This window comes from Pimephales promelas, chromosome 1 (genome assembly GCF_988280905.1).
Source record: "Pimephales promelas chromosome 1, fPimPro1.hap1.1, whole genome shotgun sequence".
NCBI classification, from domain to species: domain Eukaryota; kingdom Metazoa; phylum Chordata; class Actinopteri; order Cypriniformes; family Leuciscidae; genus Pimephales; species Pimephales promelas.
Genome location: NC_142769.1, coordinates 50775198 through 50789192, shown reverse-complemented (window position 1 = coordinate 50789192; position 13995 = coordinate 50775198). Strand labels below are relative to the sequence as shown.

The window sequence follows — 13995 nt, the reverse complement described above, 5'->3', positions numbered from 1 at the left end:
TCTCATGGCGTGGATGGCGCACAAGTGTCCTGGACCCGGCTAGTGCTGTCAAGGTCTGTGCTGCCTCTGCTTTCAAGGTCAGTGTTTTTTATCGTATATTTGTGCATCATATCCCATAACTGTTCAAAAAAAGTAGTGTACTTATGCCAACTAATTTTAAAAATTGAGATGCACATAATATATTACAGGATAAATCCTTTCATAGCACAACTGGGCGATGGGGTTGGACAACAGTGTGTATAATAATGCAGCGTGTCACTACCTCCATTAAAAATGCTTAGAAATTATACTTTTGTATGTTACTTTTTCAAAATACTAGGTTACTTACAATGTAGACTTGGGCAAATTATTTTGATATATGCTGGGCTGATCCTAACTTAAACAATGATAAAAAATTATGAAATCGCTCTGTCGGAGAGAAATTGGGTGGCTCTTAAAAGAGCCTTTGGTTTGAAGAGAAACTTCCGTCAGTTTATTTTCCCTTCGCGGGCTTCTCGGTCTTCTTGGGCAGCAACACGGCCTGGATGTTGGGCAACACACCACCCTGAGCGATGGTCACGCCACCCAGAAGCTTGAGCTCCTCGTCATTGCGCACCGCCAGCTGCAGGTGTCGAGGGATGATGCGGGTCTTCTTGTTGTCCCGAGCGGCGTTTCCGTAGTACCAGCCAACTCCAGGATCTCAGCGGTCAGATACTCGAGCACAGCGGCCAAATACACCGGAGCTCCGGCACCGACGCGCTGGGCATAGTTGCCTTTGCGGAGAAGTCTGTGAACACGGCCGACGGGGAACTGCAGTCCGGCCCGGGAAGAGCGAGTCTTGGCCTTGGCACGAGCCTTTCCTCCGGTTTTACCTCTTCCGCTCATTGTGACTAGAATTTATTATCGATTAGCGAGACGATCAAATACAATGCTAATGCCCGTTGTGAGGTGCAAAAGAGAAGTCTGAAAACTTTCCAGTCGGTGATCTTCCCTCCACGTCACGCTGTAGTATCATTTAATGCCGCTAGGCGTCGTTTTAAATGACTTTATTTTGATAGTGATGATGATGATGATAAAAAAAAATGTGATTACTAGTTAAACGATTCGGTCTTTAAGTATAATAGCTGTAGTTTAATTAAATATGTAAACATATTATGTACTGTATAAATACTTGATCAAAAACATAACATTCTTAAATGGGCCTTTTAAATTGCTTTCACTTGTAACAAAGTAAAGCCAATGTCACTTTTGACCAATGAAATACTACTCTTTACTATTAGTGGGTGGCTCTTGAAAGAGCATCTTTTTAATAAAACAAATAAAAAGTTCTCAAGTTTTAAAGATATGTCAAGAGCTGTCAAAATGGCAGCCACACCAAGTAAAGACGTCACAACGCCCAAGCCTTATGCGTGACACTTGAGAGCCCTTAAGAGTTTGCCAACATGGCTTTTGAGGCTGGACAAGCTGAGAGAGAAATACATTCTTAACAGATATTTTTGGGGCTCTTGGCTGCTTTCTTAAATAAAATTGAAGACAAAAAATGTCTTAAAGAGTCTCTGCCTTCTTGGGGCTCTTCATTGCCTTTTTTGATGGCAGGTTTCTTCACCATCCTCAGCGATTACTTAGCGGCAGCTTCTTTAGTTTCTTGGCTTTAGGAGCCGCTTTCTTGGCTTTTGTTGTTTAATAACCATGAAACTGATATCAAAAAACGTTGTTAGTCCTTTAAATTAATGTGGACAAAATACAAAATGCATTAAAACATGGCACAAAACTGGAAATAATAAAAGTCCAAGACAAGGCACTCAAAAAAATGAACTAGGGAGGTTGTGCACTTTACATAATATATTTATAGTTTACTTATAATAATTGTGTTTTTTTTACTTTACATGTTTTTTTTTTCTATTAAGGTCTATGTAATTGTGTCTCAACTTGACAGTACAAAATCCTAATGTGTTGTCTCTAAACACAAACCATTTATGTTAATGTTAAGTAAAAAAGTGTACATCCAGAGGGTGGCAGTATAGTGCGAGCTGACTGCCATTTTGCCCGAACTTAATTTTATTGTGTTCAATCTGCTTAAATCTACGAACAACTTAAGTTTACTTAATCCGTTTGTGTTGGATTACATGATTGATTTGTGTTGCCTTAACTGAAACTGGACAGTACTTTTAGTTCCCAGCATGCTTTGCATATGGTTGAATTAAGAGAGAATAAATGTTAAAATTACGTGTTATTTTATGTTTTTTTTTTTTGTTAAGGAATTTAGAAAAGGGGAAGACTTGATAGTTTGTAATAGTGTTTAATGTTAAATTACATTGGATTTATTAAACCATTTAAATTACAGAGGGTTACCATTGTGGAGAAGAGTGGAGCATTTTGTTTGGCTGTCGACTGATTTCATTATTTTCAATTGCTTTGAATGATGGGGCATCTAAATCTTAGCATTCAAGATGTTAAAATCTTAGCATTCAAGATGTGCTTCTGCTAGCAAATAGCTAGCTAAAGTCTATTAATTTAATTAAATGTCACTGAATCAAATGAAATATAAATGGATGAATGAATATAATAAAATGCCTTTGAATCATGTCAGGAAGCCTTCAAAATTCACGTTGAGACTACTTAAATTGGGTAATTTAAAATTACATAATTCTATTATGTTGAAGTTATATGAACAAATTATGTTTGTTTAACGTAATCCAGTTATGTGGAACCTGTTGACAAATTAAAATGAATTAAAGCCAACATATGGGGTTATTTAATAAAGTAACACATACAACAGCAGGCATAGAGGTACCCGTTACATATATAACAACTGACAAAGTAACAAGTGAAACACAAGGGCTATAAATACACAGGGACAAACAAGCTTAACAAAGTAATTGGTAAACAAGATACACCTGGGAACAATCATGAACTAATCAACAGAACAAACTACAAAGGACTACAAAAAACATGGCACAAAACAGGAAATAATAAAATGCCACACAAGACATGAATCATGACACATCCACTTTATTAGCAGCAGGGATTGTGATGTTGATGCAGATCGCTGGCCAAGAGCTTGTGTGTCAGGGTCCTAATGTTCTCCATATTCAGGGTCTGCTAACAAACATTAAGGAAACTTTTTAAAGTTTAGGACCCATTTTCTGGTCTCCAGCGAACAAGACCGGTGATGGCGTTCAGGCAGGAGAAAATGAAGCATGCGGGGATGCGGCCGGCGTGTGTTCACTAACATCCAGGCCCTCTGGTTGCCGTTGGCTGCGACGCTTTTTCTTCCTAGGAGTGGAGAGCGTCGTTGAAGCGGCGCTGCCGTCCCAAGAGAGAGCTAGCCGATTGCGCAGCACGGAGATAGGCATGTTTTCGCAGGCCGCACATCCGTCGGCAGCGAGAGCATTCTCCGCATGGTCAATCCCCAGGGTTGGTCTCCGCACGTGGCACAGGAATGAGGCATCTGTAAAATATACTAGATAGCTTTAAAAAGGCAGTCGCCGGATAGCCACAGGTGAGACAGCGTCAGAGACCACAGAAAATCGACGAAGTCTGCTGAAGAGAGGCAGCTCAGCTGAAGGGCTTGTTTCAACGGTGAAATCCAGTAAAAAGCTCATGAACTGTCAACGCATTCTCATCCCAAAGCGCCATATACGACGCTTTTGCAAAAGCGTAAATATCCAACACACATGGCACCCTTTAACGTCTAATGAGACGCTTCGGTTATGGTTAAGTTTAGGTATGGTGTAGGGTTAGGGTTAGACCTCTAGGGGGGCGCCTTCTGCCCAAATATATCTGCGTCTCATTTGACGTTAACGGGTGCCATGTGCGTTGGATATTTACGCTTTTGCAAAAGCGTCGTATATGGCGCTTTGGGATGAGAACGGGCTCGAACTGTCGCTGAAGCCAGGAGTAAAATCTGCTAATGGAGAATTCGGGGGTTTTAATAAACTGGGTCACGCCCCCTTGGTGGGCTCGGACTTAAGGCTATAGCTCATTGGTCGCACGTCAGAGTCGCCCGTGACATTGGATGTGCAGTTGCTGCAGCACAGCCTGTGAGTGCGTTTGACGCTCAGTGTGCTGGCTGTGCAACTGCAAATGCGTTTAAGCTTCAGTAAATCGAGGAAAAGGAGTTCCCCCACTGCGGATAGCTACGCAATACGAAGTGACCGTTTGAAAGGGAACAAAATATCAGTGAGAACAATCTCCATCAACTGAATATTCTAGATGAACAGCTGTAACAACTTGAATAAATTAGCAGCTAAATATCTTAGACTGGATCTCTCTCTTCGTTGTGTATTTCCGTGTAGAGTTTTGTCTCCTCCTCCCTCATCTCTTCTCTCAAACACAGGAAGTGTGTGTGTTTTATCACACAGCGCTGTTAAATCAGTCTATTAATGTGTCAGTATGGGCTCCAGTGTACTGCCGCTCATCTGTGAGTGTTTGATCATATTCTATAATCTTCTTTTTTCTGTTCCTAATGCAATTTATTCAGCTGAAGATGTGATAATATAATGAGCGTTGCGTATGAGAGTCTATGAGTTCAGTCTCACTGCTTATTGTATTATTAATTGATCTGATCAATGTGATGTTGTTATGTTGATCGGATGACGAGTTTGATGATGTATTTATCTGTGTGATAATGCTTGTGAAAGATGGAGGTATGCATGTATTTTTGCTTAGTTTTGCTGTGATATCTTTCTTCCTACTTCAAGTGGTTCAGATAAATCAGATGTATTTGTGTTGATATGAGTTATATTGTTGAATGATGATTACAAACAAAATGTGCATTCTTTTTGAGCTCGTAAATGCACAAACTAACACACAATCAGCTTCTCTATCACTTCTGTTTCTCTCTGACTCTCTTATGAGAAATAATTGCAAAAACTATTTGAAAGCTTAAATTGCATTTTCATTTAATGGACAAACAGTTTATCAAACTTTAAGACATGTTTCAGTTATTTTTAACCAGTTCGCCTGAACTTCATATTTAGTTGTTGAATGATGTCAGTTCACACATCTCAGAATAACCAGGTTTCCAGAATAACTTCATTATGTCGACGCATATGAACATGTTCCACCAATGACAATCAGGAAGTATATCAGACTTCTGTTGTCCTATTAAACATATTTATTTATTCATGTTTTGCAAAACTGATACATTTTTTTTTTTTTTTTTTGAGAAATGCCTTGATTGAAAACTGTACATGTCTTTCAATTTTACTTTTGATATATTGGAAATATGTTGATACATTTTTAATTTGGTTTAAGGGCTTTTTCACACTCGTTTGTTTGACAGACTGCAAGCGGTCAACACGTTAAAATATTGTGGTAAATATGGTTTGTTTTGGGTCCTTTTTGTGAATATTTCAAATGTCCACTCAAATCTGAGACTTCAATGAATAGTTTGTATTGTTAAACAAACTTGCAGGTAACATACAGGCAAGTGCTAAACTTAACTCTCCACAAAACACTTGCGTGTCCCTCAGGGGAATGCCCATGTACTTGCGAGGGACATATAGCAGAATGCCTTTAAAGGTATAAAGCCACATTTACATGTGCGCTATATGACACTTTTATGAGGAACTGAGATCATTTATTGTTGACGCATTAATTATTTCTGACAGAGCTCTTGAAGTGCTGGAAAAAAAAAGAAAAAAAAAGAGAAAATGCTCTTAGAGCAAAAGCATGAGGTCACTGAGGTTTTATTTCTGGTTTCAGTCATTTCAGCTGTATAGGCTACTATATGTCCACATTATTTTACTATAAAGTCACAATAAGGGTGTGCACTGTGCATTAATATTCAAAACCTTTTTTATTATTATTCGAAAAATAAAATAATGTATTTACGGCCAGCAGTGAATCCATGATCATTTTTTTTTAGTTACAGTTATAATTAAATGCACTGGGTGGCGCTGTGGAGCGTGTTAACGCATGTACTTTATTTGATCACATCAGTGAATCTATCAGTGAATCGACTCTCGTATCAGTTCACGAGTCCTGTGACGTCATTGTGTGTGATGATGTTAATGCTGGAGAATAATCCATCAGTTCTCACCTTTATGAGCATCAGAACAGAAAAACACTTTCAGTTCATGTAGAATAAACTCTAGACATGTTTCAGTGATTTACATTGTGTTGAATGAATGGAAAAGCTTCATCTGTGTTTCTTCTGCTTTTAGTGCTGATGTCCCTCGTTCACTCTGGACTCAGTCAAGGTACTGTCCGTTACTGCAGTACATATAATTATGTTTTAATTAATGTGAATTGTGTTGTAGTATTTATTTGTCTACATCAGGATCCCACATTTGTCTCTTTGCTGATGTTTTATGTTTGCATATATTTCACAGAATCATCTGACTGTAGATCATTATGCTGCAAAACATTACAGAAATCTGCTATTTATTCAATCAATCAAACAGTCTTGCATTGTACAATAGTTCAGTCGACTGTAAGCATACGCAGACACGAGTGTTTCTCTTGCTACTGGTTTATCTGAAGACTTTTCTCCAAATTCACCATGAAAACTAAACAAACAACACAATACAGAAATCACATCAGCTCGACACACAGCAAAAGTGTGTGTAACAGATGTAATGACATTTCACACAAAATACAGACAAATAAAACAAAATACCTTGTTGGCTCGATTCTGTGAGAAAGGGAAATATACTTTTAATTTTCATTTTATGAAAAAAGGTTGAACAAATTGCAACAGAAGCAAACTCAGCTGATTTTGTATCCTCAATATGTCCTGAGTGAGGAAAAAATCCCTGAAGAATCCCATTAGGGCAAAGTTTGGAAAAAGACTCAAATATCGGATATTCATTATTTCTCTCATGTGAATAGGGTAAAAATGTTAACCTTTAGATATCATCATGAAAATTGAGTTGATCACTTGCATCAAGACAAACAACAAATATATTACAAGTTTTTATTTATTTATTCTTTTATTGTTTGTTAACATGGGCAAATTGTATGTGCGTAATCTGTGCTAATTTGCATAAATACCACAACAGATCTAAACATTGGGTATAGCAGGTGAACATGTCTTGTTGAATCTTGCTGACATATAACAGTAAACTATTTAATGATAAGGTCTAAATGAAACCTAATTAGGCTACCAATGAGCATTAACACATATTTGAGACAATAAAACCTTTGCAGTAACTCAAAAATATAATTATTTAATTTAGCAAAAAAATATGATTATAGCCTAATTTGGAAACACTGCATTTTTACACTGTGCTGTTGTAGTTTGAGTTGCAAATACACATTTCATCATTTCTCTAATCTGTGTCGGCATTATCCTTGAGAATCAAGCAAGATGACTCATGAAACCATTTGTTTATTATATATCTCAATCACAATATTGACTTCAACGAATCACAATATGACATTTTCCCCAAATCGTGATGTCCTAATTTTGATATTATATTCATCCCGTAGAAGGTAATTAGTTCAGTCAGACTTGATTAAAACAGAAATGAGTTCTGCACAGTGAGTTTTATTTGCATGTTTCTGAGATTTGCTGAAATTGTAATTATTGACGGTGTGTCATTAAGATCTTGAGCACCAATGCTAAGCTTTATTCATTCAGTGGTTTGGTTGGAAGAGCTGGAAGAGAAAAGTGTTTGAGAACAGACAGACAGAAGTTAGTTAGTGAGTTCCCAGTTCAGATCTTTAAACACTCTGACTGTAAACAGCACCATCTACTGGTCAGAACAGGCAGAGCAATAATACAATAAAGACATGCAGACTGGAGACATACATCACTTTCATTTAGTTTTTACCAATACATGCATGCAATCATTGCAATTTACAAGAAATTTTTTTTTGTTAATTTAAGTGTTTTTCTCCTGAGGAAGTTTTGAGTTTATGAAGTGATCTTGATCCTGCAATGCTTTTCAATATTTACTTCTTTCTCAGTGAAACCTGTATTGACGGTGAAGCCAGATCAGCCTGTGTTCATAGGAGAGACAGTCACTCTCACATGTGTCATACAGGGAGGAGAAGACATTCAGAGATACAGCTGGATTAAAGATGGACACACTGGCTATCCATATACAACAACACCAACAGCAGATTACAGTTTCACAGCTGATGCGTCTCACAGTGGTAAATACAGTTGTAGAGGACAGAGATCAGACTCATACACAGACTTCAGTGATGGAGTTACACTGACTGTATCAGGTGAGTCTTCATATTCACATCTGTTTAATCATTATTTAATATCATAATATCATATATAAAAAAGAATGATAATAACAGAAGACTAGAGAAAATATGAGCAATAACTGTATAAAAGAGCTCAACACTGCATCACTGTTCACTTCCAGATAAACCGACTCTGACTGTAAACCAGAGTTCAGTGTTCACTGGAGACACAGTTACTCTCAGCTGTGACGTGGGAAGATCAACTGGATGGACGTTTCTCTGGACGAAAGACTCAAACTGGGAATCCAGTGATTATACAAGAACTAAAACTATCAGTTCTGTGAGAGTCTCTGATGGAGGAACATACTGGTGTAGAGCAGAGCGAGGAAACTCCTATACAGACTTCAGTAAAGCAATAAAGATAACAGTGAGAGGTAAGAGCTGTTTTACTTTGTAGATTTATTATTTATTTTTCAGTGAAAGAAACATGAAGTGTGTGTTTGCTCATTTCACAGAGAGACCCAAACCTGTAGTGAAGGTGAAGCCTGATGTCCGTGTGTTCAGAGGAGAGAGAGTCACTCTCACATGTGACATACAGGAGACAGGAGTCTGGACGTACAGCTGGTATAAAGATCAAGATAACAGCAGAAGAACAGACCAGATCTATATAATCTCATCTGTGGATTCGTCTGATGCTGGTCTGTACAGATGTAGAGGAACTCAGACTGAAACCCAACAGCACTCAGAGATCAGTGATGGAGTTACACTGACAGTATCAGGTGAGTGTGTTCATCAGTTCATCACTTTAACCTGAAGACATTGTATATAGAAAGTTAGCTCAGGTTTATTTTTCTTCATGATCTTTATCCTCCAGACATGTTCAGTTCATCCATGAGCTTCTGCTCTTCAGATTATCTGAGATGAATGAAACCGTCAGTGTAGCAAACAAGCCTTGAGACTTGATCATCTGTCCTCAGTCAGACCGAGATCAGGATAGAAATACAAGATGACAGTCACACACAGTGACCCAGCGCTCTTCGTATTTGTCCACATATTTAGTGTACAGCAGATCAGAACTGCTCGATTCACAGGTTATATTGTAATGCGATACACACCACAAAGGCACAGAAGAAGTAAGACGAGTATAAAGCTGAAAGCTAACACTTGTAATGCTACAAACCGGCCGCATTGCTGCATCCTGGACTTTCATGTATATCATGTATCCGTGCTTCTCATTCCTCCATTCATTATATAAAGCAATAAGGATTGTTAAACGGACAGACTATTATGAACCAACAAATAGATTATTTATTAATTTATAAGCTTTAAAATGTGTTGATTTAGTTTACCTTTATACTGCACAGACCATATATAAAGCTTAAGAATTTACTTCCAAACTGTGTTCAGAGGCTGTTCGAAATAAGAGAAAGTCACTATCAACTAAGAGGAATGTGAAAAAGTGAGAGCAAGAACTAATACAAAAAAAAAACAAAAAAAAAAAACAATGCATATCTGTTAAAGGAGTAAACCTATGGAATAATTGTGACAAGGAATTAAAAGTGTGTAATTCGTTTCGGTTGAAGTCAGGCAGGAGACATGGTGAGGTACAAATAATGAAATCACTTTTATTTTATAAAATGACTCAAACTATCACAAAAGACAACACCACATCCAACAAGGATATTCAACTTAGGCAGCCCTGGAGACGACGTCACTCAACCCAAAGGGTCCTCTCTATTCTCCTAAAAAAGAAACAAAGAAAACCACACACACACACACACACACACACACACACACACACACACACACACACACACACACACACACACACGTGTAAACACCTCCGTGTGCCACAGAAAACACTTCAAGATGAGGAGGGCTGCCGCTCTTATTTTCCTCGCTGCCCAGGACTACAAATAAAGAACACACACACAAAAGACTCACACAACACAATAAACACAACTTAAACAACACAGTCTCATCCCAAAAAGTCATATAACTGACGTCTTGGGACGTTTTTTGACCATACGTCAATATCCGCCTTTTTAGGGCCCCCCGTCGGTAGATGGCGATCCCGGGCCGTCATACAACTGACGCTTTACCTTTAACGTCAGTTAGGTGACGGGTTAGGTTTAGGGTTAGGTTTAGGTCTGGGGTAGAGTTAGGATCCCATAACCTCATCTACCGACGTTTAAGGGGGCCCTAAAAAGGCGAATATTGACGTATGGTCAAAAGACGTCCCAAAACGTCAGTTATATGACGTCTTGGGATGAGACCGGGTTGACTTAAACAATAATATATACAAAAAGGAAACCCTAAAAAAAATAAGAAAGAGAAAACTACACAAACACAATTGTTAGGCCCAAATGCACAGTGTTCATCTCAGAACAGTTCGATAACAAACATATTCTCTTCACATGTAGAAGGACACATTTTTATCAGGATATTTTATAACATCATGTAAATTGTGATTTTCCAGTGTTAAAGACGTCTCCATCTTTGAGATTTACTTTAGTCACTGTTAGTTTGGTTACAGGAGATATTTAATAATAGAAAAGATGAGATTTGTCCGAGAGAATGACGTGACTTACAGACACTGATGTGAAATGAGTTGATGAAGTCTTCAGATATTCTGATGAAGTTGATTCAGACTCAGTATCTCCTCATATGAGCTTTAGTTGGAGATCTTCATCTCTCCTTCAGGAGCTTCATTCTGCTTTCTGTGGCGAGTCAGAGCCTCAAAACAACTGACATGATAAAACTAATGACAGAACAGCAACAAAACACAATTAATACTATGAAATATGAGACAAAATCATCATGACTCATCATGTTAGTCTGCCCGAATCAGCTTCAACATCAATATTAGAATATAATGTAAATATCAGCGGAGTGAAACTCGATCACTTCTAGTGTGAAACGGCAGCGGGACGTCAAGAATAATCCTGTGTTCAGAAGATACATGAAGGACACATGGAGTCCCGTCTCAAACAATATCAATGATGTGGGAACAGAAGGCTTTCAGTTTCATTGTTATCCTCAATTTACTTTTAAGACTAAACTTCATTTCCATGTAGAGCTGGAGGAAGAATGTAATACAGTATATAATGTTTGAGCAGAGATTATTCTGGGTTTATTCTGACTCTGATGAACGCAGGAGCTTTAATGCACTTTGTCACTGTTGCTGCAATAACACTTCATCATTGAGATCTTCAACATCCTCGAAACATTTATAAAATATAATTCTGTTACATTGCACTGAAAGAGATGTTTGAGTCAGTTTGTGTTTCTGTGTTTCTTCTCAGGTTTACCCACATCTACAGTGACTGTGACACCAGCCGGTCCTGTATTCACTGGAGAAACAGTCAATCTGAAGTGTGTGATAAACTCTGATCACAGTGACTGGAGATATGAGTGGTATAAAGACAGTGTAAAGTTACAGACGTCTGATCGTTACACTGTAAACAGAGACACTGTCACTATCAGAAGAGCTACTGAGTCTGATCAGGGTCAGTACGGGTGTAAAGGACAGAGAGATGGAAGACCAAACTCATCAACATCAAGATCTGCTGTTTCTCTCTCTGTGAAGGGTGAGTTCAACATCATAAACTCTCTCTGATACAGTAAATCGAGACACTGTTCAGACTGAACTACTGTCTTATTAAATTCAGTAAACAGGGCCTATAATTAACACTCATCATAAGCCAAATGTGAGTAAAAATCAGCGAGTGTGTGAACGGTGTCAGTCGGCCAGTTTCTACACAAACTGAACAACAGTGAATGACACTCTGTACAGTTGACGTGTCAGCGCTTCATCATCACGAAAGTTTCAGCCTTTCCAATGTAAATATTCAAGAGCTGGAAGTGAAACAGTGAAAGGGAATTCGTAACTTGTGTGTGTGTGGTCCGTCCGTGTATCTTTTGGCCATTTGATTTCCTGTTTGGAATGGAATAACGAGAAATGAAAACCAGTTTGTTTATTTGTTTCTTTGTTGAGTTTAAAAAAAAAGAAAAAATTGATTTTGGCTTGATTTTTCATTTTTCTTTTGTGGTTTACAAATCGTTTTTTTGGGTTCGATATTTCATTTACGCTGAAACGCCCCTTTCATCTGATTGGTCAAACCGCTCCGCCTTCAGTACGAGCTTTTCTTTCTGTCCGGCAGAATAAGAGTCACGAGTGCGGCATTGACAAATGCACTTTAATAAAATAATGTCTGAAACCACCACTCACTGTTAACTACGCACAATATTTGAAGCAGAAATATGTTGCTGGTCACGTAACTCCATTAATGTGAGCCACATACGCCTACATATGACAGATTATTTTAGCATGATGTATTTCGCATTGATAAATACTGTGCAAATAGTTCAGTGTTTTTGGATAAAAGGGAAGTGGAAATAAAAATACAATACTAACGTAACAGTACCATTATAAAATATGTTCGTAACATGAGATGTCTGTAGACGACCTTCAGTTACATTAGAAACAGGGGATAACACTGTATAAAAATACTGTATTTAAATCATTATGTCTAAAGTTCCCGCATAAAACATGAAAACCCAACAACCCAATGGGAATATATCCTTGCTGTGTAAAACATCTGTTCATAATCTGTGATTACACAATTCCAATATGAATAGCACCGGGAGATCATCAACAATCATCAGTCCAGCTAATCTCACAGTGGGATCATATTCAGAATGTCCTTCTCGTAAAACACACAAATGGGCTTCCTTTGTTACATACATTTGTGCATAAATGTTTGCATTCAAGTTTTTCATACAGACAGACAGATTAATAACTAAACTGTGTATCTGATTTGTAATTTTTTTTCTGCTTTTCTTCCCGCATTCACTGTTACTTTTGACTATGTTTGTCCTTATTCTCATTTTTAATCAAATTGTACCTTCTGATAGTCATTCTGTGTGTGTAAAGTGATTTAATAATATCCCAGATTCCTGGTTTTATTTTCAAATTATTTTGGGTTAATCTTAATCCAGAAATGTAGGAATTTTACTCCAATAATTAGATTAAAAAACATTTAGCCCAATCTGCTGCTAAACTGGGTTGTTTCTAACCCAGCAGTTTTTACCACAGTATATTATTGAACTGTATTATGCTACTTTGGCTCATGACCTCATCACATTGCATGTTTAAGTCAGTAATATTTTTACACTCTTAAATTATGTAAGATTTATAAATATTGCACAAGCTGTAATTCTGTGACATGTAAATGGAAAATAAAAGTATAAGTAATGCGTATTATAGACTCAGTTTACATGTATGGCATTCTATACCCAGTCTTTTACACCGCGTTCCAAATTATTATGCAAATTGGAAATAAGTGTCATAAAAATGTAATATTTAGTTTTATAATCAAACTCATGGATAGTATTGTGTCTCCAAGTTCTTTGGATCATGGAAAAAAATCTCAGACACCTGTGATAAGTAGTTTGCAAGGTGAGCCCAATTAAAGGAAAACTACTTAAGAAGGATGTTCCACATTATTAAGCAGGCCACAGGTTTCAAGCAATATGGGAAAGAAAAAGGATCTCTTTGTTGCGGAAAAGAGTTAAATAGTGCAGTGCCTTGGACAAGGTATGAAAACTTTAGATAGTTCACGAAAATGTAAGCATGATCAATGTACTGTGAAGAGATTTGTGGCTGATTCAGAGTACAGATGGGTTTGTACAGAAAAAGGCATAATGAGGAAGGTTACTGCCAGACAAATGCATCGGATTTAGGAGAGCACTGCTATAATGCCATTACAAAGCAGCAAACAGGTATTTGAAGATGCTGGGGCCTCTGGAGTCCCGCAAACCTCAAGGTGTAGGATCCTCCAGGGCTTGCAGTTGTACATAAACCTACTA

The 13995-nt window shown here is 37.7% G+C and overlaps 1 protein-coding gene and 1 pseudogene across 2 annotated transcripts in view; one reads left to right on the top strand and one right to left on the bottom strand.

The window, feature by feature from the left end:
• Positions 1–13995, top strand: part of LOC148998538 (Fc receptor-like protein 5) — a 34370-nt gene that overhangs the window by 13061 nt on the left and 7314 nt on the right. For both annotated transcript variants that reach the window (XM_089131322.1, XM_089131325.1), the window contains exons 6-8: positions 8307–8558; positions 8640–8903; positions 11430–11714. In XM_089131322.1, the coding sequence (XP_088987448.1) occupies positions 8307–8558; positions 8640–8903; positions 11430–11714 (801 nt within the window). The remainder of the gene's footprint in view (positions 1–8306; positions 8559–8639; positions 8904–11429; positions 11715–13995) is intronic.
• On the bottom strand, positions 405–864 carry LOC120461310 (histone H2A-like; annotated as a pseudogene).